Source organism: Mandrillus leucophaeus, unplaced genomic scaffold, assembly GCF_000951045.1.
Source record: "Mandrillus leucophaeus isolate KB7577 unplaced genomic scaffold, Mleu.le_1.0 Scaffold652, whole genome shotgun sequence".
Lineage (NCBI taxonomy): Eukaryota > Metazoa > Chordata > Mammalia > Primates > Cercopithecidae > Mandrillus > Mandrillus leucophaeus.
In genome coordinates this window covers 1,215,845-1,242,046 of record NW_012107053.1, presented here as the reverse complement: position 1 = coordinate 1,242,046, position 26,202 = coordinate 1,215,845, and the positions used below count along the sequence as shown (strand labels likewise).

Sequence of the window (26,202 nt, the reverse complement as noted above, 5' to 3'; positions counted from 1 at the left end):
ATTCTGTCTCCGTACAGGTATAGAATTCAGGGTTGATGCTGTTACTTTTTCTTCAGCAGTCGTTTTTACTATTTCCTACTGTGTTTTCACTGGCAGTTTTCAAGATTTTCTCCTAATTTGTTAGCTTTTAGCACTTTTAAATAGGATGTGCCTAGATGTTATTTTCTTTGTATTGATTATGTTTAGATTTGCTAAGCCTCTGAATTTACAATTTATGTCTCTCACTAAATTTGTAAAATATATGGCCACTATTTATTCAAATATTTTTCTGCCCCATTCTTTAATTCCTCTCCTTCCAGAATTCCAATGACACATTTATTAAACATTTTTATTTTGTCTGATAGGCACCTTAGTCCCTGTTCATTTTATTTCTGATAATTTTCCTCTCTGTTCCATTCATCTGTCCGCAAGTTCATTAAGTCTTTTCTATGTTACCTCCAATCTGCTACTAAGATCATTCAACAAATATGTTACTTCATATATTTTTCAATTCTAGATTTCTATTTTTTAGTTTCCATTCTTCTGAGAGTTTCTATTTTTTATTCATTATATCCATATATTCTTTTGTTTGTTTTTTGAGATGGAGTGTCACTCTGTCGCCCAGCCTGGAGTGCAGTGGCGCGATCTCGGCTCACTGCAACTTCCGCCTCTCAGGCTCAAGTGATTATCCTGCCTCAGCCTCCCAAGTAGCTGGAACTACAGGCGTGGGCCACCATGCCCCGCTAATTTTTTTGTTATTTTTAGTAGAGACGGGGTTTTAACATGTTAGCCAGGATGGTCTCTATCTCCTGACCTCGTGATCTGCCCGTCTCAGGCTCCCAAAGTGCTGGGATTATTGGCATGAGCCACCGCACTGGGCCTATATCATATATTCTTTAACTTAGTTAGCACAGTTATAAATAGTGCTTTAAAATACTTGCGAACTAAGTTCAACATCTGGATCATCTCAGAGTCAGACTCCAATAACTGCCTTCTCTCTTGAGTACATCTGGTAACTTTGGATTATATTCTGACCCTATAAATATGTTGTAGAAACTTTGGATTCTGTAATATTCCTGCAAAGATTATTGACTGTTTTAGTAGGCAATTAACTTGACTGGACACAACTCCAAACTGTTTACCCTTTGCTGGGGTGAAAAATGAAACCTCTGTTCAATGTTTTTAACCTTCAGGTAGCTTAGAATCTGTCCCGTATACAAGATTTATACAGTTTATACCCTTCTCTGAATTTTTTTCTGGATTTCTCCCTCATTTTCCAGTTACTGCAGATGCCCCAACTTCTGACATCTAGTTATTCAAGCCAGTAAACTTTGAGTCTCCACCTGAGTTTTCACCTTCACAGCACCAACACACACATAACCTCAAGTTCAATGCCATAAAAAATGGGAAACTCACACAGTGACATCCCTTCTTCTAAATATAGATAACTGTTACCCTCTAGTTTCTGTCTGATTTTGGTTGTTCACCAGCATCTTTAGAGAGGATTTTAAAATATTTTGTCTGAGTTTATAGTTGGCATTTCCTGGAGTCTTGGTCTAATAGGAGATAATCAACTATAACCATTGAAACCCTGCATATTATTTTAGAACACTTGGCAATAAAACTTGCCAACTTCAATGAAGACAAATGGAAAATAAATTAATGAAAGATAAATTGATTTTATAATAATTTAAAGTAAATGTGGTCTCAGTATATTCAAGAATGGTAACTAGAAAGGCTTAAAAGCTGTTAGGACAATAGAGAATGTAGGGAATCTGAATTAAAAGCATTAATTTGTTTCCCACACGCCTGAAAACTTTCTGAAATGATTGTAAATGATAAATAAGATGTAAAATCACAGAGCTACAGAAATCAGAAGAGATATAGCAACTAAGTTCTGGAAGCCTGCAAACCAAATGGATGAGTAATAACATACTTAGAAGAATGAACAAAGATGAAAATGAAGCTTATGTATAAGGTGGAGAGGAACTCCTATAAAAACCAATTTGTTCAACAGAACCCCAAAAGGTACAGGAATTAGAGATTCCAGGTAGTTCTGAAAGTCATAGTGTAGGAAGGTATCAAATTCAATATAAGAAGCAGTATGAGGCTGGGTGTTATGGCTCACACCTGGTAATCCCAGCACTCAGGGAGACTAAGGAGTGGCGGACTGCTTGAGGACACAAATTCGAGACTATCCTGGGCAACAAAGCAAGACACTCTCTCTACAAAAAATTTAAAAATTGGCCAGGCATGGTGGCATGCACCTGTAGTCCCAGCTACTCAGGAAGCTGAGGCGGGAAGATCACTTGACCTCAGGAGTTTGAGGCTGCAGTGAGCTAGTACTGTATCACTGCATTCCAGCCTGGGTAACAGAGCAAGACCCTATTTCTAAAGAAAAAAAGAAAGAAAGAGAAAAAGAAAGAAAGAAAAAAAAGGTAGTATAATCCCCAAATCCTCTCTGGCATATCCCATATAACCAAGCAACAACCCTCCTACCCAACCCTGTGAGAAGTGTAGGTGTGCTGTCTGGAGAAGATAAACCAGAGAGACATTACACTCAGGGGAACAGACATACTTGAAGTGAGGAAGGGGAAGAAACTAAAAACAAGAGGCAAAAAGTCTACATGTCAAAACATTATGATCCACCTCCTACCACCACCACCCATTCCTAAACAGCTCCCAGGACATTTATTTGCAGATAACTGTAGGAGTCTTCTTAGTGAGAATAGACCAGTCCAACACTGATGCCAATGCAGGAGGAAAAATATTTTTAAATAGCTACCTCCTTAATAAATAGAATGTGATAAAGGTCTCTAAGCACTTCAGAAGACTAGGCATAATTATCAAAGATCATCTTATGCGACATTATTAGCACTATGAAAAAGAGCCTTGACATTTAACTGAAAGGAAATTGACCAGTAAAAGCATAAAAAATTAATCAGCAATCTAAGCAATCAGTTACACTCAAATGTTCTGAAAAAAACTTATAAACTTCTCCTAGGCAGACTAGAAGTCATTAGCAATAGCCACATTTACAATAATTATATCAGATTTACAACTTATATCAATATTACACAAGTATTATCTTAAAAAACAGATTTGTTTCCCTGCCTTCCTCCATGTCTTTTCAACTCCATGGGTCCATTTTCCTGACTGTCTATGCCTTAGGTTTAACAGTGACAGTTAGCAGCACTTAACTACCTTTGCTATCAGTCACTTGGATGGAAAAAAAAATTAAAGCCAATGAGTCCTTCTGCTCTTGGCTATTTCCTATTTTCCAAAACAAGTCAGCTGCAAAGATTCATTTGGCTTCCCTTCTTCTAAATATAGATAACTGTTACCCTCTAGTTTCTGTCTGATTTTGGTTGTTCACCAGCATCTTTAGAGAGGATTTTAAAATATTTTGTCTGAGTTTATAGTTGGCATTTCCTGGAGTCTTGGTCTAATAGGAGATAATCAACTATAACCATTGAAACCCTGCATATTATTTTAGAACACTTGGCAATAAAACTTGCCAACTTCAATGAAGACAAATGGAAAATAAATTAATGAAAGATAAATTGATTTTATAATAATTTAAAGTAAGTGTGGTCTCAGTATATTCAAGAATGGTAACTAGAAAGGCTTAAAAGCTGTTAGGACAATAGAGAATGTAGGGAATCTGAATTAAAAGCATTAATTTGTTTCCCACACGCCTGAAAACTTTCTGAAATGATTGTAAATGATAAATAAGATGTAAAATCACAGAGCTACAGAAATCAGAAGAGATATAGCAACTAAGTTCTGGAAGCCTGCAAACCAAATGGATGAGTAATAACATACTTAGAAGAATGAACAAAGATGAAAATGAAGCTTATGTATAAGGTGGAGAGGAACTCCTATAAAAACCAATTTGTTCAACAGAACCCCAAAAGGTACAGGAATTAGAGATTCCAGGTAGTTCTGAAAGTCATAGTGTAGGAAGGTATCAAATTCAATATAAGAAGCAGTATGAGGCTGGGTGTTATGGCTCACACCTGGTAATCCCAGCACTCAGGGAGACTAAGGAGTGGCGGACTGCTTGAGGACACAAATTCGAGACTATCCTGGGCAACAAAGCAAGACACTCTCTCTACAAAAAATTTAAAAATTGGCCAGGCATGGTGGCATGCACCTGTAGTCCCAGCTACTCAGGAAGCTGAGGCGGGAAGATCACTTGACCTCAGGAGTTTGAGGCTGCAGTGAGCTAGTACTGTATCACTGCATTCCAGCCTGGGTAACAGAGCAAGACCCTATTTCTAAAGAAAAAAAGAAAGAAAGAGAAAAAGAAAGAAAGAAAAAAAAGGTAGTATAATCCCCAAATCCTCTCTGGCATATCCCATATAACCAAGCAACAACCCTCCTACCCAACCCTGTGAGAAGTGTAGGTGTGCTGTCTGGAGAAGATAAACCAGAGAGACATTACACTCAGGGGAACAGACATACTTGAAGTGAGGAAGGGGAAGAAACTAAAAACAAGAGGCAAAAAGTCTACATGTCAAAACATTATGATCCACCTCCTACCACCACCACCCATTCCTAAACAGCTCCCAGGACATTTATTTGCAGATAACTGTAGGAGTCTTCTTAGTGAGAATAGACCAGTCCAACACTGATGCCAATGCAGGAGGAAAAATATTTTTAAATAGCTACCTCCTTAATAAATAGAATGTGATAAAGGTCTCTAAGCACTTCAGAAGACTAGGCATAATTATCAAAGATCATCTTATGCGACATTATTAGCACTATGAAAAAGAGCCTTGACATTTAACTGAAAGGAAATTGACCAGTAAAAGCATAAAAAATTAATCAGCAATCTAAGCAATCAGTTACACTCAAATGTTCTGAAAAAAACTTATAAACTTCTCCTAGGCAGACTAGAAGTCATTAGCAATAGCCACATTTACAATAATTATATCAGATTTACAACTTATATCAATATTACACAAGTATTATCTTAAAAAACAGATTTGTTTCCCTGCCTTCCTCCATGTCTTTTCAACTCCATGGGTCCATTTTCCTGACTGTCTATGCCTTAGGTTTAACAGTGACAGTTAGCAGCACTTAACTACCTTTGCTATCAGTCACTTGGATGGAAAAAAAAATTAAAGCCAATGAGTCCTTCTGCTCTTGGCTATTTCCTATTTTCCAAAACAAGTCAGCTGCAAAGATTCATTAAGATAAAATAAACTTGGTCGGGCGCGGTGGCTCACGCCTGTAATCCCAGCATCTTGGAAGGCCGAGGCGGGCGGATCACGAGGTCAGGAGATTGAGAACATCCTGGCTAAGACGGTGGAACTCCATCTCCACTAAAAATACAAAAAAATTAGCCGGGTGTGGTGGCAGGCGCCTGTAGTTCTAGCTACTCCGGAGGCTGAGGCAGGAGAATGGTGTGAATCCGGGAAGCGGAGCTTGCAGTGAGCCGAGATTGTGCCACTGCACTCCAGCCTGGGCGACAGAGCAAGATTCCGTCTCAAAAAAAAAAAAAAGATAAAATAAACTTAAGAAGTAGATTGTATGTTCCCATCACAAAGAAATGATAAATATTTGAGGTGATCAATAGCTAATTACCCTGATTTGATCATTACACAATGTACACATGTACTAAGATGACATAATGGTGGCCCATAAATATGTACAATTATGTGTCAATAAAAAATTAAAATTCAAAAAGTGGGAAAAAAGTAGAAAGCCACAAGAAAACACTGCTCTCACCCTTAACAAAAAGGCAGACAATTTATTAAAAATCATAAAATTTTGAGCCCATTAGAGAGGTGAGGTCATAAGGCAGCCAGATGATCTAAATTCCAAAGGTGACACACTCCTCTGAGGAGATGAAGCACACGAACCATTTCAGCTTCAGCAGAGCACAGAAAAATGAGACGTCACCATAAAACAATCGAAATTTTAACAAACTTTAAGGGCCAAATACGCACTAGAGCCAATTTAGAATCCCTGAGAACCTCAGACACAAGGGGATTCTGTCCCCACTTGCCAACTCTTTTTTCATAATCTTTCACCTCTTGAGATGCTCGTGAGAAATACTACAGGCAAAGCAGACCGGAGAAAGGCCCACTGGTGGCACAGCTGTGTAATACCTGCAGCAAGACTGGAGGGTAGTAGCAAGAGTACAAAGAAAAGTCCATCCACACTTAAGGCCTACAGTAGTATAAGGTGTTAAAGACCTACTGCCAGTGTAAAGGGAAAATTTCACCCACACCACAGATCCAATCTTGAGGCAAAAGCCATCTACTGACGGGAAGGGGCAATAAAGCCTCCTACCCCTGGTCTTGTACTGACAGGAGGCAAAGACTAACTGCTGCTGGAAAGAGTAGAAAACACACACTTTCCCTTATCCTGCACTGACACTAGGCAAATCCCAGCTAAATACTGGGAAAGAACAGAAAATGTACTCACACCCAGATTTGGTGTGAATACAAAACAGTGATACTCCTGCACTGGAAAAGAGACAGAGAAACTGCTCACATCCTAGACCCCTTGCCCTGCCCTCCCTGCCTGATACAAGGGAAAGTCCAGCTGCCACAAAGGGAAGAGGCATGAAACCTGTCTGCATTCTAGATGCTGCACTGAGTAGGATGCAGGGGTTATCTGCCCTTGGGGAAGTACAGAAGCAATGAGAAAGCTCAGCCCCTGAGGCTCAGATGCATAAAACCTGTCTAAGACTGAGGCTGAAACAGGAAAACCGCAAAACCCCTACTGCCCCCACTACAAGTCTTACACCAAGTAAAAAGTAACAGCATCTGCCTTTTGGAGAGGGGGAAGAGCAATGGAGAAAGATCCTACAACGATATATAGGGTAAGGTGTCAGCTAAGAGTAGAACAAGAACAATGGGGAAAAAAAACCTCTCGCATTGCAGGCCCTGAATTAAAAGCAAGGTAGTGGTGGCCCACCACTAGAGGAATTTGAAGTCTATGGTACACTGATGGTAACGAAGGCAAAATACACTCCAAATCTAGCTCAACTACTCACCAGATCGACTTAACCTAATTACATGCCAGGAAAAATTTAAAAAAAAGTACTACACGTCTGAGTGTAAATACCACAGTTTCTACTATTCCTCTATATGTAATATGTGACATTCAATCAAAAATTACAAAACACATCTTTTTTAAAAGATAAAACTACTCATTGTCAAAAGAGAAAACAGTAACACAACCAGAATGTGTTGGAACTATTAGACGGGCATGTCAAAATACCTGTGATTGATTTTTTTTAATCTAGTGGAAAATGTGGATGACATCTAACAGATGAGAAATTTCCAGCAGAGAGATGGGAACCATAAAACAAAATCTAAAGGAAATACCAAATTGAAAGATATGATATTAGAATGAAGAATTTCTTTAATGGGCTTACTGGCAGACTAGAAATAAAGGAAAGACTGAAAACTTAAAGAAAGATCAATAAAAAGTATTCAAACATAAACAAAAGAGGAAAGAGTGAGAAAATATAATGATGCATCTAAGAGCCCTGGGACAATACAGGTTAACATGTTCATAATTGAAATCCCAGAGGAAGATGCAAAAGAAATATTTGAAGAGATAATGGCTGAAAATTTCCCAAATTTAATTTGGAGAACCCCAAGCAAGAAAAATACTGGGAAAACCATATCATAGTCAAACTGCTAAAAACCTAAAAGAAAGTCGTAAAGGCAGTCAGAGAAAAAAGAAATCTTACATGCTGCTGTGATTTAGATATTTGTCCCCTCCAAACTTCACGTTGAAATTTGATCCCCAGTGTTGGAGGTGAGGCCTAACGGGAGGGGTTTGGTTCCTGGGGGTAGATCTCTCTTGAAAACATTAATGCCCTCCTTTGTGGGGAGTGAGTTCACACTCTGTTAGTTCCTGTGAAAGTCAATTGCTAAAAGGAGCCTGGCACATCCTCCTCCACCCACCCACTCCTGCCCTTCCCCCTCTCTCGCCATGTAATCTTTGTATACACTGGCTCCCTTTCACCATCCACCTTGAGACCCTCACCAGATGCAGATGTCCAATTTTTTTTTGAGACGGAGTCTCGCTCTGCCGCCCAGGCTGGGGTGCAGTGGCGCAGGGTCTCTGCTCACTGCAAGCTCCACCTCCCGGGTACACGCCATTCTCCTGCCTCAGCCTCCCAAGTAGCTGGGACTACAGGCAGGCGCCCGCCACCACACCCAGCTAATATTTTGTATTTTTTTTTTTTTTTTTTAGTAGAGACGGGGTTTCACCGTGTTAGCCAGGATGGTCTCGATCTCCTGACCTCGTGATCCGCCCGCCTCGGCCTCCTAAAGTGCTGGGATTACAGGCGTGAGCCCCTGCGCCCGGCCCAGATGCCCAATTTTAAACTTTCAAGCCATCAGGATGAGCCAAATAAACCTTTTTTCTTCATAAATTACCCAGCCTCAGGCATTCCTTTATAGCAACATAAAATGAACTAAGACACATACTATGGGAAAAAAAGAATGATGGCAGAGTTCTCATCTATGCAAACTAGAAGATAGAGTGACATATTTAAACTGATGGGAAAAAGAACACTACCAATCTAGAAAAGTATGCCCAATAACAATATATCTTTAAAATGAAGGCAAAATAAAGACATTTCAGAAAATAAAAGTGACGAAATTCATTGCCAACAGATCTGCACTACAAAAAAATGTGAAAAGAGCTAGGCGCGGTGGCTCACACCTGTAATTCCAGCACTTTGGGAGGCCGAGGCAGGCGGATCACAAGGTCAGGAGATCGAGATCATCCTGGCTAATATGGTGAAACCCCACCTCTACTAAAAATACAAAAAATTAGCCAGGCGTGGTGGCACACGCCTGTACTCCCAGCTATCAGAAGGCTGAGGCAGGAGAATCGCTTGAGCCCGGGAGGCGATGGTTGCAGTGAGCCGAGATCGTGCCACTGCACTCCAGCCTGGCAACAGAGCGAGACTCTGTTTTAAAAAAAAAAAAAAAATTAAAGGAAGTTCTTCAGCGGAAATCTGGATCAACAAAAAAGAAATAACAAGCACAGAAAATGGTAAAATGTGGGTACATATAAAAGATAATTTTTTTTAATTTTATCTCTGAAAGATAAGTAACTGCATAAAGCAAAAATAGTAACATACTGTGGGATTTAGAGCTTATATAGAAGTAAAATGAGTAACAACAACAGCATAAAGCACAGAAAAGGGAAATGGAAGTATATTATTAGAAGGTTATTATACTATATGTGAAACAGTCTATTATTTGAAAGGAGACTGATAAATTAGAAATGTATATCATAAACTCTTAGAGCAACTGCTAAAAAAAAAGTAAAGAAGTATAAAAAGTAATAGTGGAGAAAAAATGGTTTCATTAAAATATAATGATAACTATGTCAACAATGGATGAATCCAGACAGTTGAAGAATTTATGGAATTCACTGCATCACACTTGCAACTTTTTTGTAAGTCTGAATTTTTTTCAAAATAAAATGCTTAATTAAAAAGTATTTAATGAATGACAAAAATGACCCTTAAGAAATCTTCAATATTTACCCAATCCCCACAGTGTGCAAAGTCTACAAAAGAAAATACAAAACTATACAAAGGAGCGAAACCATATGAAACCTATCAAGCTGTTGCTCACATTTGAATAGACCATGAATCTATATCAGAGAACTGTCCAGAAATAACAAAGTTTCTTAATAAGGAACTAGTATATTCCCTAATTCCAGGAGCCAATAATATGGAAACATGAAAAATGAAAGTCCCTCAGCTGGGTTCTATCTTGTGATATCATTAGAATATCCCTACTGTCAGAGGCGTTCGAACCAGAGCAACTCCATTTTGAGAGAGGGCTGGAAAATGAGGCTGGGACCTGCTGGGCCGAATTCCCAGAAAGTCAGGCATTCCTAGCCTCTAGATGTTTGTGGTTAAGAGAACAAATTAATAGTACCCACTAAACAGACCCAGACTTGGGAGTGTCCAGATACCCTGATACCTGGAGAACAAAAGCATTTCTAATTTTGCTTCAAAGATAATGATATTGATTCTTGCAAAAGGTAGTAATTAAGAAAATTACTCATTTATCACAAACCCTTGTAGCAGAGCACATCTCCACATGTATACAAGTACTGTACCTAGGGAGGATGCGTTCCTCCTCTTACTCTCAGGAACATCCTACTCTGTCCTATGGAGTAGCTGTACTTTTACTACTTTACTTTCTCAATAAACTTGCTTTTACTTTGCACTGTGGACTCATCCTGAATTCTTTCTTGCATAGGATCCGAGGACCTTCTCTTGGGGTCTGGATCAGGACCCCTTTCCTGTAACCACAGAAGGGAATATAGTGCAGAAATCCTGACCCAACGGCTACCTTTGAGTAAGTTGTGGTGGTCCTATAACACTACCATAATGTGGTTTAAAAGTCCTGCACGTCCTGTAGTCCCAGCTACTCAGGAGGTTGATGCAGGAGGACTGTTTGAGTCCAGCCTAGGCAGCATAGTGAGACTCAATATCTAAAAAAAAATTAAAATTTTCTTTTAATTAAAAAATAAAAAGTCTTGCACATATCAAAATCTACACATGCCTCAAAGAACATTTACTGAACACTAACCGTTAGCTATGCCCTCTGCCAGATGCAAGTGATATAGGGAGAAAAGTGATACATTAATATTCTGAAACTTAAGAATAAAGACGGCCGGGCACGGTGGCTCACGCCTGTAATCCGCCTGTAATCCCAGCACTTTGGGAGGCTGAGGCGGGCAGATAACGAGATCAGGAGTTTGAGACCAGCCTGGCTAACATGGTGAAATCCCATCTCTACTAAAAATACAAAAATTAGCTGGGTGTGGTGGCGCACGCCTGTAATCTCAGCTACTCAGGAGGTTGAGGCAGGAAAATTGCTCGAACCCAGGAGGCGGAGGTTGCAGTGAGTTGTGATCACGCCATTGCACTCCAGCCTGGTGACAGAGTGAGATTCCATCTCAAAAAAAAAAAAGAAAAAAAAGAATAAAGACAAAAATATAAAAAGTGGCCAAAAAATAAAATGGATGTTCTAACAAAAGTCCTACATACCAGGTACAGAGGAAGAAAGCCTTGGGGAAGAAGCAGTCACGGAGGGTCAGAGTCAGGTTTTCAAAGATGAAGAGACTGAAGGAAAGAAGCTGTTGGAAGAATGAAAGGCAAAAATTGAAGATATCAGACAATAAAGGATGAGCAATGGCCCAACATCATAACATCATTAAAAAGGCTGGAAAGGACTGATAAGAACACATAAAGGGATTAGCCTTAGGAAAAAATAAAAGGTCTTAGAAAGAATGAGGTCTTTGAGGCCTGGCCCAGTGGCTCATTCCCAGCACTTTGAGAGGCCAAGGCAGGAGGACTGCTTGAGGCCAGGAGATCAAGACCAGTCTGGGCCACACAGTGAGGCCCAGCTCTACAAAAAACATAATTTTGTTTCTTAAAAAAGTAGCCAACCGTGTTGGTGTGCACCTGTAGTCCCAGCTACTTGGGAGGCTGAGATGGGAGGATTACTTGAGCCCAGGAGGTTCAGGCTACAGTGAGCTATGATCATGTCACTGAGCTTCAGTCTGGATGACAGAATCAGACAGTTTCAAAAACAGTAAGAGGGAAGTGAGGGGAGGAGAGGGGAGGAGAGGGGAGGAGAGGGGAGGGGAGGGGAGGGGAAGCAGGCAGGCAGGAAGGAAGTCTTTGAAAGAAGTGTCTTTCTGATAATAAAGAGAAGACAGAATATGGCTACCACTTCAAGTTCCTTATATTCACTGTGAACACCTGCATGTGTACATAATTTCTTTTATCACAAAGAAATCACATACAAACACACCACCCATCCTTTGCATGCTTTTTCCTGAAGCCTGGAATAATGTGCCCATTCCTCTCCTTGCCTAGTTAACTTCCATATATCCTTCAGATCTCAGCTCAATCTTCTGCAATCTTCACTCAGCACAGCACACCTCTCCTTAACAACACCTAATAGACTGGATTAACACTTTCTGTTTCCCGAGTAGATTGTAAATTCTGTGAGAGCACAGCGCATCTCTATTTTAAATTTACCCTGCAGAACCTGGTGTAATGCATAACACATAGCAGATCCTTGAGAAATATTCATTAAATGAATGAACCAACAAAGGAAACTCAAAACCTGTCTTCTCTCTATTTTACGAGCGACAACCACACATAGTCATACAAAAAAGCAAAAACTATGTTTCATCAAATTACCAAAGATAAAAACTGTCTCAGAAGGTGGCTCACGCCTGTAATCTCAACACTTTGGGAGGCTGAGGCAGGTGGATCACTTGAGGTCAAGAGTTCAAGACCAGCCTGGCCAGTGAAACCCCATCTCTACTAAAAATACAAAAAATTAGCCAAGTGTGGTGATGGGTGATATCCTATATGATTCTTAACCATCAATGTTAATTAACATGAGAAGAGTTATAAGTAACAGACACCCTGTGATAATTTCTTAATTAATTTATGCTATGTCACTCAAAGTGAGAAACACACACAAATGCTAAACCACGATTAACTTTAGAGCTGAATATAGTAAAACAGGAGGCAACACAGTCTATAGTTTAAGTGTAAAAACTTAGAATCAGGCTCTCTAGGTTGAAACAGTGGCTCCATTCTCATCAGCTCTTCCTTTGGCAAGTTACCAGACTCTCTGTGGTAGACATCAATGTTTTCCTAGCCCAGCATCCAATCCCTTCTATCAACAGTATCACTTTTTGTTCAGGGAACTACTCCCTGTCATATATGCTTCAGTTTGGTTCCACGCTAGGCTACAGGATGCAGTTTGTGACCTAGGTTTAAGTGAGTAAGCATACCACTTTCCCTTAAATAGAATTACTATACCAGCAATGGGAACATGATCAAAACTGCGACAATCAAAGCCAAATCTAAGACCTTTATCTCATCTATTAGAGAAACAGAACATAATCAGAAAATAACTAGGGTTAGAGTTTCTGTGGTCATCTTCAGGCTATGAAGTTAGAGTTAATCCTAAAACACAATGATCTCAGAAGGGAAATCAAAAGATAATGTGAAAACAGGTCCTGGGGACTTGGTCTGAGCCCCTGCATCAATTCTCACCTGTAACTTTTTAGTAAATTTTTACTTCAGCTTAAGCCAAGATAGTTTTCCATCAGTTATAGCTATGATTCCCCACTAATATATTCTATCAGCTTCAGTTTTCTTATTTGGTAAATGTGGATTCTCTAAGCTTCAGTCCCCTCATTCTCTGAAATGGAAGACCTACCTCATTCGTCTGTTGTGAAAATTAACACTTAGCACATAGCATATAACTGACACATCAATAACCCTGCTAGGGTATTTAAAAACAGAAAGCACTTTCTAAAAAGAATATTTATACATGAGGTGTTAATTTAAAACTTGAGAATTATGTGACTGGGTAATACATTTGAATGTACAAAAAGATAACGGCAACAGCCAAAACATAAATAGGAGCAAAAATTGCCACTATCAAGTAATTCAGGCAACAACCAGGAATATAATGAGAGTTACTGCAAATTATCTCTATAAATTTAACGACCCAAATGCTGAAGAAAAAAAATCTTAAAGTAGCTACATCACTAATAAAAGTAATGAAACAGAAAACAACAAGTAATGAAACAACACACAATGAAACAGAAAAGAAGCAACAGAGAAAATACAAAGCAAAATTAGTTTCTTCAAAATGTTAATAAAATTGATAAACTTCTAGTAAGACCGATCAAGAAAAAAAGAGGGAAAAAATTAGCAATACCAGGAATGAAAAAGGACATATAGGGTATATCATAGAACTTAAGATATTAAAGAAATACAAAGGGAATATTACAAATAACTATATGCCAATATATTCAATAACTGAGACAAAATTAACAAATTCATTGGAAAACACAACTGACTAAAACTGACACAACAATAAAGAGAAAATTTAAATAGCCCCGTATCCTTTTTAAAATTAAATTTATAATAAAAAAGAAAAACTTTCCCACAAAGAAAAGTTCAGAATGTTGGCTGCAGTTTGTAAAGCACTGTGTCAACCAAACAGAACACCTGAGGGTTAGATGAGGCCCTGAGACCAGCAGTTTTTCCTCCCCACTAGATTTGTAATGAATGGGAGAGAAGTAGAGAGAGAAAAAAAGTGAGAAAAAGGAGAAAGAAGAGAGTGAATGACAGTTTAGGAGATAAAGACTGGGTAAAAGTAAGAGACAGCTAATAATCTTAGATGTCAGAGGCAGCTTGAAAAATCTGTGGGTTAGGTTAGAAATCAATGAACGGGCCGGGTGCAGTGGCTCACGCCTGTAATCCCAGCACTTTGGGAGGCCAAGGCTGTGGATCACCTGAGGTCAGGAGTTCCAGACCAGCCTGGCCAACATGGTGAAACCCCCAACTCTACTAAAAATACAAAAAATTAGCCGGGCATGGTGGCAGGCACCTATCATCCCAGCTACTCGAAAGGCTGAGGCAGGAGAATCACTTGAACCTAGGAGGTGGAGGCTGCAGTGAGCTGAGCTGAGATGGTGCCACTGCACTCCAGTCTGGGTGACAAGAGTGAAACTCCGTCTCAAAAAAAAAAAAAAAAAAAAAGCAAAAGCAAACAATGAGTGAAGGGAAATGTACCACTAAAACAATTTTGATTTTCTTCAAGGCAGAACATTGTTGATTTGTTTTCAAGGCAGAACACTGCCTTCTTTGACCCCAGCTAGGAACCTGCATGTTGGGCGACAAAGATTTTTTTCACTGCTCTGTGCGTGTCTTTGAATGTCTAAAAGTACTGTGAGTACTGAGTTTGAGGTTACAAACACAGTGGGTTTTAATCTAACCTAAACAAGAAAGAAGAGAGTTGAAGAGAGTTGTTCAAAAATCTGTCAAGAAACTAACGATGATAGCACACAAAGTAAACTATAGAATGGTTGAACTAACTGTAATAATGATACATTATTATTTAGATAGTATATTACTGGGTTAATATGTTCTATTACAAATTAAAACAATAGTTCCAAATTTGAAAAACTTTCCCTGCTATGGACAAATAATACTGCAGTTTCTGAAAACAGAATTGAACCAGGAAGCCAAGGAAACTTAGGAAAAAAAAAAAACAGTTAGATAAATCAGCTCTATTTTTGGTGGGTCTGAATTTAACCTAAAAAGTATAAAGCTTTCTTTATCATTACTGGAGTATAAATGAAAGATGATCTAAAGAAATATAGTTGAATATCCTTATTCATGGCAGTTATTTCCATAAAATTGCTGCAAACACTGAATTAGTAAATACTGACCCATTGCTCCTTGGAAAAAATACAAAATTGGGTTCCTGTATGCTGTAAACACTGAATTAGCGAATACTGACCCATCGCTACTAGTAAAAAATACAAAGTTGGGTTCCTATGAGCCTATAATGACAACAGGTTTGTCAACCAATCAATACATACCCTTGTTTAATGTGTGCTGCTGTTTAAAGACACTTTATTTAATACATATTGCTGATTCATGAACATTGAACTCACAGCCAACAGCTGTAACTCACTACAACTCAAGTCTGAATGAAGCCTATCTGACATCTATTTTCTCCATAAGGTATACTACAGCTTTCTTGCCACAGCACTTCAGCACTATTCTTGGGGACCATTTTAAACAGTGAAATCACCAACCAAAAACACAAAAATGTAAAAATTATGGCACTAAATAGACCTCAAAAAAAGACACCCTTTTTTTTTTTTTGAGTCAGAGTTATGCCCTTGTCGCCCAGGCTTGAGTGCAGTAGTGCAATCTCGGCTCACTGCAACTTCTATCTCCTGGGTTCAAGCAATTCTCCTGCCTCAGCCTCCAGAGTAGCTGGGATTACAGACATGAGCCACCATGCCTGGCTAATTTTTTGTATTTTTAGTAGAGCTGGAGTTTTGCCATGTTGGGCAGGTTGTTCTCGAACTCGTGACCTCAGGTGATCCGCCTGCCTCGGCCTCCCAAAGTGCTGGGATTACAGGCGTGAGCCACCGCGCTTGGTCAAAAAGACACTTTTTTACAGTATAAGGACTAAAACAAGAAGTCAGAACATTGCCTTGTCTAACCTCAGCTAGGAATGTGCACGTTGGGCAACAAAGATATTTTTCACTGCTCTGTGTGTGTCTTTGAATGACTAACAGGCACTGTGAGTACTGAGTTTGAGGTTGTGAATACAGTTTAGCAAGTAGGTAAACTTGCAAATATAAAGTCCATGAATTATAAGGATCAACTGTATTCACAAACATTTACACTACCATCCTATGAGTAAATTTTAAAAGGTTTGTTGTACATGAACTCAAAAATCTAAATAACTGTAATGGAAATATAACAGGACTAAATACTACTTCTTAGGATCCACTTCACAAGTTTTAAAAAACAGTTATGAAATTAAAAAAACAGACCCATTATAAGCCACTTTCACAGAGGCATCAAGCAGGCCTCTTCAATTTACTAGTATATGACAATCAGCTTAAGGAGAAATCAAAATACGTTCATTTCTAAATAAGTGAAATCCATAAAATATCATTTGGAGAACCTAATCTGCTAAATTTTTAGCAACAGAGACACTAGTCCTTTGGCGGTAGTCAACTTTTTTTGAAATACCATTTATTCAAATAGACTGTTATTGAGTATCAAGCCACACTTCCCTCATCCTCACTAAGATAAAATGCTGAACCATGCTGCCCAAATGATGATTTCACTACTTAATGCATCATTACTAACACTGACTATACTATAATAAAATGTATCATACTACAGTAAAAACAGTCTGATCTACGCTTGACAGGAGAACTCTCAGATGAGTGATTTACCCACTTGCTCAACACTTTACATGTTTGTAAATCTTTAGTTCTTGAGAAAGGGACTTGAAACAACAGTAAAAGAGAAAAATATAAAAGCATGTATTAATGGTAAATTCGACAAGTTTTTTTAAAAAGCAGTAATTCCCCTACCATCCCATTTCTTCGGCATTCCAATTAACTACTACTGCTTTACAATAATTACATACTTTACAGAAAATGGTGAAAATTAAATGAACAAATTAGGAACTCAATACACGTCTTAGAGATCATTCCAAACTGATGCTCGTTTTTTACATCCCACTGTCAGCCAAGTGCTGTTTTTATACCATCATTTTAAGGTATGTGACCAGGCTCAGCACACCTGAACATGAAGCAGAAATGCTGCTACTTATTCAAAAAGAGAAAATAGTCTCCAAAATATTAGCCATAAAAACCCACACCAAATTGTGTATTTTCTAAGACTTCCTAAAGAAACTGATTGTGTCTCCCACATTGTGATCAGTTGAATTCAGACCTAATCTAAAAATGGGGCAGTTGTCACAAAATGAAGGAATTAGTACTTTAAAAAAGGAAAAAAAAAAATGGCACTATCATACCATGCTTCCCTGTGGCACAGTTTTGATTAAAACTTTGGTCCAAACACTATCTCTGACCTTCAAGACTAAAGTTGGCACACACATTCCTCCATTAAGAAGCTATCATTAATATTTTAAATTAGAACAGCTGTGAAGAAAAAGATACCTTTGTTTAGTCATATTGTCAGGTTCTGAGGTCTGAGGGGAGTGAGTGGGCAAGTGGTAGGTAGCTGGAAAAACACGCAAGGAATCGTAGAGAGTTTCAACATGGCTTTACTCTCTCTCTGGGTGCGAGCAAGCTGTATGTACAGCGTTAAGCAGGGCAATTATACTTTTTACAGACAATAGTGACTCAGAGCCAAGCACAAGCTCACACAGCATGGTTACATAATGTGCGACGTTGTGTGCCTGCGCTCCAAACCCGCTGAGTCATGCTGTGCAGAAAGGCCGCTTAGGCCTACTCCTGACTAAAGCAGAGCCATTTCCCTCACACATGTATTTTTAGTTTCATTTGGGATCATGTTAGAAGTTACCAGTAATCTGTCTGTCTCACATTCACCTTGTTATTCCATGACCTTTGTCAACATCCTGGTTCACCTCCTGTTATCATCTGAACTTCTGTAAGAAAATAAATGCTTTCCTTATCCCATTTCAATTCACCACACCTACCACCAGATTAATCTTTAGAAGGCATACTCTTACAACACTGTCCCCACATTCAAATCCCTTCAAGAGTACACACTGCCATCTATATGAGGAACACATTTCCCAGTCTGGCTTTCAAGGTTGTCCACAATCTGACCTAACACACCTTTCCAGCCTTCTTTCTTATAATTCTCCAACAATTAACCTAAGCTCCAGAACACCTCAAACTTTCCTGTTTTTGTTCCTTTGTTCAGGCCTTTCCTTCCATCTGAGTGCACTTCCTCATTTCCTGTTGAAATCCTGCCTACTGCTTCAAGGCTTATCTCTACCACAAAAGCATCCCTGATTTTCCTAACTCATGTGTCTCCCTTTCAACAGTCTGGTATCACTTATACTTTGTAGCCCTCTTAAGGAGCTTCACTCTGCCTGCTAATAGTCATTTATCCTTCCTCCATCAGCAAGGTCTAAACTGAGTGTTTCTTGATAAAATAAAAGACCAAACTGTCAAAAAGATAAAAAAGACACATCTTATTTCTACCAAGAGGGGAAAATGTCTTACTGTTAATAGAGTAGAACATGTTCCCCAGAAGAAACTTCTAAAAAATTCATGGCCAGGTATGGCAGCTCATGCCTGCAATCCCAGCACTTTGTGAGGCTGAGGCAGGAGGACTGCTTGAGACCTGGAGTTCAAGACCAGCCTGGGCAACAGAGCAAGCCCCTATCTCTAGAAAAATATAAAAAATAAACAGCTGGGCATGGTGGTGCACACTTGTCATCCTAGCTACTTAGAAGGGTGAGACAGGAGGATTACTTGAGCCCAGGAGGTCAAGGACACAGTGAGCCAAGATGGAGCCACTGCACTCCAGCCTAGGGGACAAAGCGAGATCCTATCTCCTTTAAAAAAAAAAAAAAAAAAAAAATTCATGATTAAATCAACAACCTTATCACACAAAATGCTATATGTTCAAATTATTACAGAGGATATGGAACTGGGAGCAGTGTAGAGGTTGAGTATCCCAAATTCATAAATCTGAAATGCTCCAAAATCTGAAACTTTTTGAGCTCCAACATATTTAATAGAAACACTCAATAGAGCCTTTTAGATTTCCAGTCTTTGGATTTGGGATGCTCAACCAGTAAGTATATAATGCAAATATTCCAAAATTTGAAAAAATCCCAAATTCAAAATACTTCTGATCCCAAGCATTTTGGATAAGGGATATTCAACCTGTATTACTTTTCAAACACAGCAATCCAGTCCCTTGTCCCCATCAATACATCATATGAATAATAAAGTCTAACTATATTCTAATAATGCCTCAATTATCTAATATCACTAGGACATGAGAGGTTCACATAATTGAATTTTTGAATAAGTGGTTTCTTAGTGCAGAAACAGAACTCAGGCATGCCTGCAGCCTAGGCCAGCTGAAAGGTGTTCTTGGGAAGCTAATCTTGACTTCCTCCTATCTAGTGGAAAACACTCAGGCACAATGGGGAAGTCATTTTGTACCAGTTACTTGCAGCTGGTAAACAGGTAGGGAGCAGGAAGGAAGGATAAAGAGGGTGGCAAAAACCCTATAAAATGTCAAAAAGATCTTTTTGCACCTGCCAGAATCCTCATTCCAGATTGTTGGTACCATTCACATTTGTATGTCTCTGAGGAACTTTGGGTAGTTGAACACCTATTATGTCTCAATACAAACTATGTCATCACCTGCTGGAAGTTTCCATACCCTTTGCCACTGAAAATTTCACACTCTAATTGTGTCTGTTATGGGTTGAACTGTGTCCCCCCAAATTCATAGGCTGAAGTCCTAACCATCAGTAGCTCAGAATATGACCTTATTTGGATATAGGGTTGTTGCAGATGCAAAATTATATGAGGTCACACTGGAGTAGGGGAGGTCCCTAATTGAGTAGGACTAGCGCCCATATAAAAACAGAAAATCTGACCACAGACAAGCACATAGGGAATATGTCATGTGAAGATGAAGTCAGATATTAGGGTAATGCTCTATAAGCCAAGAAACTCCAAAGATTGCCAGCAAACCACCAGAAGCTAGGTGAGAGGCATGGAACAAATTGTTACTCAGTCCTCAGAAGGAACCAACCCTGCTGACACCTTGATCACAGACTTCTAGCCATCAAGAACTATGAGACAAATTTCTGTTGTTTAAGCCACCTAGTTTGTGGTCCTTTGTTACGGGATTCATAGAAAATTAATTTAGCATTTACTGGTGTTGATATCTGTTGATATCACCAATCCACTGTGAAAACCACCAGACACCTCTTTAAGTAACCATACTTCTTAAAAGTATTATACTCGTTGAACAAATACAAGTCAATGGCCTCTATGTGCCAGCCACTAGTGACAGAGCAGTAAGACCGACAATGTCCCTGCCCTCATACAGGTTATAGTGTAGTCAGGATAACTGACAACAAACCAAAATTACACAGTGATAAAATTACAATTGCACTAAGAACAAAAATGATGTATTTCCCTTCCTCTCTAAACAGATGGTAAACACAGTTAACCATGTATGGAGCCTCATGGTATAATTGGATGCCCTTCATTTTTATTTTTGTTCCCCTACTAGATGTCAGGTAGTTGGCTACTACAAAGTCAGCTTGTATCAGCTACCCTCTTGTCTGTCTGCTCACCTCCTTCAATACATTTATATCAAATTTGGAGTTTCTAATACTCTGAGCTAAACAAAATCAAGTAACTAATATTGCTAAGAAACATACACCATGTAACAAAAATTGCTGCAAGTGAAAACTGAAGATCTGATTTTAATGCAAGACTTTCAGGTTTACTTTAGATTCTCAGAGATTTTTTTTTTTTTTCCAACAGAATTCTGTTATAAGGCTCTGAGACAGAAAGTTATTGCTACATAAACTAGATTTTACCAAATAATTTTGTACTATATTGCCTGGCAAATGCTTGTTTCCTTTCAAAGGAAATGCAGTACAAGGAAGCAAGAAAAACTTTTTCATATCAGAAGTTCACTGTTTTCTGCATCAGAATATAATGGTTACTTAAGGAAGAAATACTATCCAAAGTCAGAATTATATAAATTGTTGTCAAGCACAGGACATATTTTTGTTAAATAATTGTCAATTGTTTAAAATAACATGACTATGAGGTTATATAGCATCATAATTGGAAAGTTCAGTCAACATTTTTTGAAGGACTTAATAAATACCACCTACCTCTTATGCATATCCAACAATCATCTTTTTTGTTGTGTTTCTTAAGTTCTTCTTCAGTTACTTCAATTAACCTGCCTTTTAATCCTGTTAGATCCTTTCCACTTTTGGTCAGGCGAATCCAATCCATAAGGCTTCTGCCCTGTTTTAAAGGTACCTAAAAATGGAAAAAGAAAGAATTAAATCTAGCTTCTTCATTACTTTTAATTCCATTTTAAAAGATAATAAAACTCAAATCTAACAATTCTATAAATCCTTTTACAGCTTTAAGAGGCTGTCAATATTGTTTATGCTGTATTTGAATTATAAAAGGTAGGGCTTAGAAATTCTATCACACAAATTTTCACCATATTGATGTCACAGTACAGCAGTCCATCAGTATCCACAGGGGACTGGTCCCAGGACTTCCCCCTACCCTATATCAAAATCCAGATGCTCAAGTGTCTCATATAAAATGTCAAAGTACTGACATATAACTATGAACATCCTCCCATATACTTTAAATAATCTCTAGATTACTAATAATACCTAAAGCAAAGTAAATGCTATGTAAATGGCTGTTGTATTATATTATTTTATAAGTCCTTTTTTTTTTATTGTTGTATTGTTCTTTTTAACTTTTTTTTTCCCAAATATTTTTGATCCACAGTTGGTTCAATCCTTGGAGTCAGAAAACAGGGCTACACAGGGCTGACCATATAACAGGAATGATATTGAACCAGAAACCAGAAAACAGGTTCTGGTCCTGGCTCTGACATTAATATGTTACAGTCACCAGTTTGGACCAAAATTTCTTCACCTTAAAAATCAAAAGAGATTTGACAGAAGAAAAGATAAAGAAACAATTAACTATAGTTGATTTTCTGAACTGTCAATATAAACAGACTTTTAGAAATCATTAGATAGCAATCTTATCTAAGAATCCATTGAGTAACAAAGTTTATCAAATAATGGAAAATAACACTGTAGGGAAGGGGTGGCAAACTATGGCCTGCACCTGTTTCTATACAGCCCTTGAGCAAAGAATTGACTTTGCATGTGATGGTAAAGAGCCTGAAACCTTATGAGGCCCCTTGCCCAGGGAACTTAATAACAGGATGGTTTGGGTTTTTATTTTGTTTTATAAAACACATTTTCAGTGTTTTCAGATGAGAAGTATTATTAGTACTTTGACCAGAACATTTTCAAGATATCTCTATGGAACTAAGCTTGTCTGACTAATTTGTAATGTAGTCACAGAAGAATGTTTAATGTAAAAGCAGACACATTCAAGGACGTTTACATATTTCACTTATCTGAATCACACCTATTTTAGATATCCATTTACTCCCAAACTAACCAAGTTAATGGGTCTGTGGTGCCTTTCACATTCCATCCTATCAATCTACATCATTCCATTCTGGCTATCACTGAAACTCTAGGTCATTTGATCCCAATAAATGAAGTGTGAGAAAATGACCTTTCCCATCCCACACGAAAATCACTCACCTCTCTCTATTCCATAATCCACAGGATAGTTAAAGCAAGCTTTCCGAAATGCAAATCTAATCAAAGGTTCTCCCTCCCTCAGTGGCTCCTCAGGTCACCTTATAATAATTCCCTAGGGATTTACCAGGTCTTCACAATCTGGTCACAGTTGACTGCACTAGCTCCACGTTCTAACTTTTGCTCTTCTCCATTATATACTTGGCCAAATGGGAACTGATTATTTGACTCCATGATTGCTGTCAAGTACTTGCTTATGGTAGTGTTGCTTCCTCTGCAGGGATCAACCTCACCCCAACTCCCATTAATTCCTCTGGAAGGCTTCTTTGATCCTCAACTCTTTGTGGTCATAACACCCTATTGTAGTACTTATGACATTATAACTGAATGTTTACTATTTCGTGCAACCTATGAGACTAAACACCGTGAAATCAGAGACCACAAACTCCAGCATATAGTAGGTTCTCAATAAGTATTTGTTCAGTGGTATTAATAGAAATAATCACTATCATATGTTGAGTGCATATTCTGTGTCACACTCAAGTCTGTGAGATCTAAATAAAAGCCTCAGGACAAGTGGCATTTACTGAGTGCTTACCAAGGCTGTGCTAAGAGAAACATTACCTCATTGAATCCTATGAACAATCCTATAATATGGGTACTGTTATTCTCATTTACATCTGAGGAAACAGACTCAAAGAGATTAACTGGCAGATATGGTGAAAGAATCTAGGTCTTTCTCACTTCAAAATCTGTGCCTTTAAAAAATTACAGTAAGTCCTCACTTAAGCTGGTCAACAGGTACTTGGAAACTAAATTATGTACAACGAAACTAATTTTACCGTGGGTTAACTGACATAAACAAAAGTTCCTGCAGCATATTTCTGGTCACAAAAACATCACCAGACTTCTAAATAAAGACCAAAATACTTCTAATATTAAACACTGAAAGAAATGTTAGCTATATATACATTTAAGAAAGATTAATTAAAAAACAATAAGATAATTATTTACCCAACTATTCCAGTTCAATGTCACAGGTAGTCAGAGCCTATCCCAGTAGCTCAGGGCGCAAGGCAGGAATCGACCCTGGACAGGATGCCATCCTACGGCAAGGCACACTCATACACACCCAACATTCACACAGACTGGGACCGTTTAGACACATCAATTAACCTAACCTGCATATCTTTGGGTTGTAGTAGGAAACTAGAGTACCCAGAGAAAACCTATGCAGACACAGTTAGAGTGTGCCAAAGACAGTGGCCCCGGGTGAAACGAATTTTTTTTCCCATCGATATTATAACTTAATGCTGTTGAATGAAACAACATTATTTGAGAACCTGCTGCATGTTCCCAACCTTCCCAACTAGGTTCTATTTTCTCAACTTCTACCCATTTCATCCAAACCTGACTCAGTTTTTACATTCTCAGCATCATCTTGTTTCACAAAGAAAAGGGGAAAAGGAGTGGAGTCTGCGTTTTCCTTAGAATTGCACAATAATCTTATTGTGCTCTCTTTTTGGACCAAAGACTCACCTTTGCCATCGCCATCTGTGTGACTTTTTGGTTTGCTTCTAAATTTTCTCCTTTAAATGGATGCTAAGAACATAGTTGGTATTTTTAACGAAGAAGGGCAGCAACTCATATTCTAATTCAGAGATTCTCTCTGGAAAGACTATGTTATTCAATCAAGTATTTAGCTTCAAGAAACAGGTCAAAAACCAGTGAGAAAAATATACATGCCTGGATGGCTAGATGATTGACATATGAATCAGTAATGAAATTTCACAGCAGAACCACAACACAAGCCTAAGCAATTTAAGGCAACATTTCTTAGCCAGTTTCCTTTTCTGTGAAATAGAGACAATAAAAGCTTTCACTTCACAGGATAATTGTGAAGATTAAAGTTAATACATGTAAAGCACTGAAAATATACATGGCCACCTATAAAAAGTACTTAAGAAATCTCTGGAAAGCTAATGAAAACTACAGATCCCTGAACCTATATTCATTCTGAACTAGAATCAGAACGCCAAGTCTAAGTGGAGAAAAATAAGAAAATCGACAAGGGTTCCAAATGATGCTAAGACTCAAGAGTTAACCGAGTGGCCCAAGTAGGTGGAAGTGTCACAAACAAAAGATAAAGATATGGTTACAGAATGAGGAACTAACACATAAACAGGAACAAACAACATTCGCAAAAGAACAAAGAACACAATTTTTATTGAATTTTGCAAATACAGAATATATCTGCACAGTATTCCACCTGTTGCTAACAGCAACTGTGCTCAACAAAAACTCAAGAGTATTATATTTGCTTCAAAGTTAGCAAGTGATAACAGTAGAAAAGGCAATGATAAAACAATCAGGTACCAGGGGAAGAAAGAAAGGCAGTATGACTTGGATAGTGTCTGTAAACCTGACCTAGCTCCCCAGCTCAAGCCCCCATCCTCGCACAGACGGTCACTATCGCCACCGCCAAGCCTTTCCCTCCTGCAAGGGAACCCACATCGAGTGATGTGGTACAACTCCTTCAGGCAGTGAAGAACAAAAGACCAGCGAAGAGATGAGGTTGAGGGAAGGGGCTAATACCAAGCGCCTATAATACCGCAAGCACAGTGCCTGGCTCTGTCATATAAATTGAAATCGCGGGAAAGGACTTGGAGGAAGGGAACAGATAGAGCGAGATAAAGGACCGGAAAGAAGAGGGGCTACAAGGGGAAAGGGAGGGAGATAAGGAGAGTTTAGGGACTGTACACAGAGTGGGATCAAAAAGAGGTTGTAGGCAAGGATAGCAGGGAACGACAGCTTAGAGAGGTGTACATGAGCTGGGAGTTGGAGCGGAAGGAGAGAACAGACTGCCGGAGCGCGAAACGCAGCGAGGGGAGAGACTCACGGAGCCACCCGCTTACCTTGCTACGCCCCCCGGAGGCTACACGCTGCTGCGACCTGGGGGCCGGGAAAGACTGGGAAGGGACGTTCAGCATCTTGAAACTTCAGCCCCGGGCCCTGCCCGGGGTTCGCCGCCGGACGGGATAGCACCTCCAGCTCCGGCTCTGTGGCCGGGCAGAGGCCAAGCCCCCGACCCACTTCCGGGGTCGCCAGGGGTGAGACGCGCTATGACGCAGCACGTCCGTGGAGGGCGGAGCCAACGGGGCGGAGGGAGGGCCGGCAGGGAGGAAGTACGCATGCTCAGTTAGTTCCGCGTCCCGCACTTCAGCACCGGAGCAAGGTGACAGCTATTTCGTGGAAAGATTAGAGAGTGAAGCTGTTCCTTAGCCTTGGTGCTGACCGAATCTGGGAACAAATTCTTAATCCTGCTAACCCGGAACAGCAATGTGTGTTCATTGTTAAGCAGTACCATCGCACTACTTGAAATATGGAATAAAATACACTATTTGAAATATGGATAAAAACGCATTTTAGTTTCTCTGAAATTCTTTCCTGTAAGGCACTAGACTGCACTGGAAAAAGCACCTCACACCTTTAAGAG

At 39.1% G+C, this 26,202-nt stretch overlaps 1 protein-coding gene across 1 annotated transcript in view; it reads right to left on the bottom strand.

The window, feature by feature from the left end:
- The window catches only part of LOC105554647 (cytochrome b5 reductase 4), a 101,233-nt gene extending 75,402 nt beyond the window's left edge, over positions 1-25,831 (bottom strand). Inside the window, exons 1-2 of the mRNA XM_012001201.1 lie at positions 25,622-25,831; positions 21,225-21,378 (exon numbers count right to left, since the gene is read on the bottom strand). Of these exons, the coding sequence (XP_011856591.1) occupies positions 21,225-21,378; positions 25,622-25,696 (229 nt within the window). The 5' untranslated portion in view covers positions 25,697-25,831. The remainder of the gene's footprint in view (positions 1-21,224; positions 21,379-25,621) is intronic.
- Between the last annotated feature and the right edge of the window lie 371 nt (positions 25,832-26,202).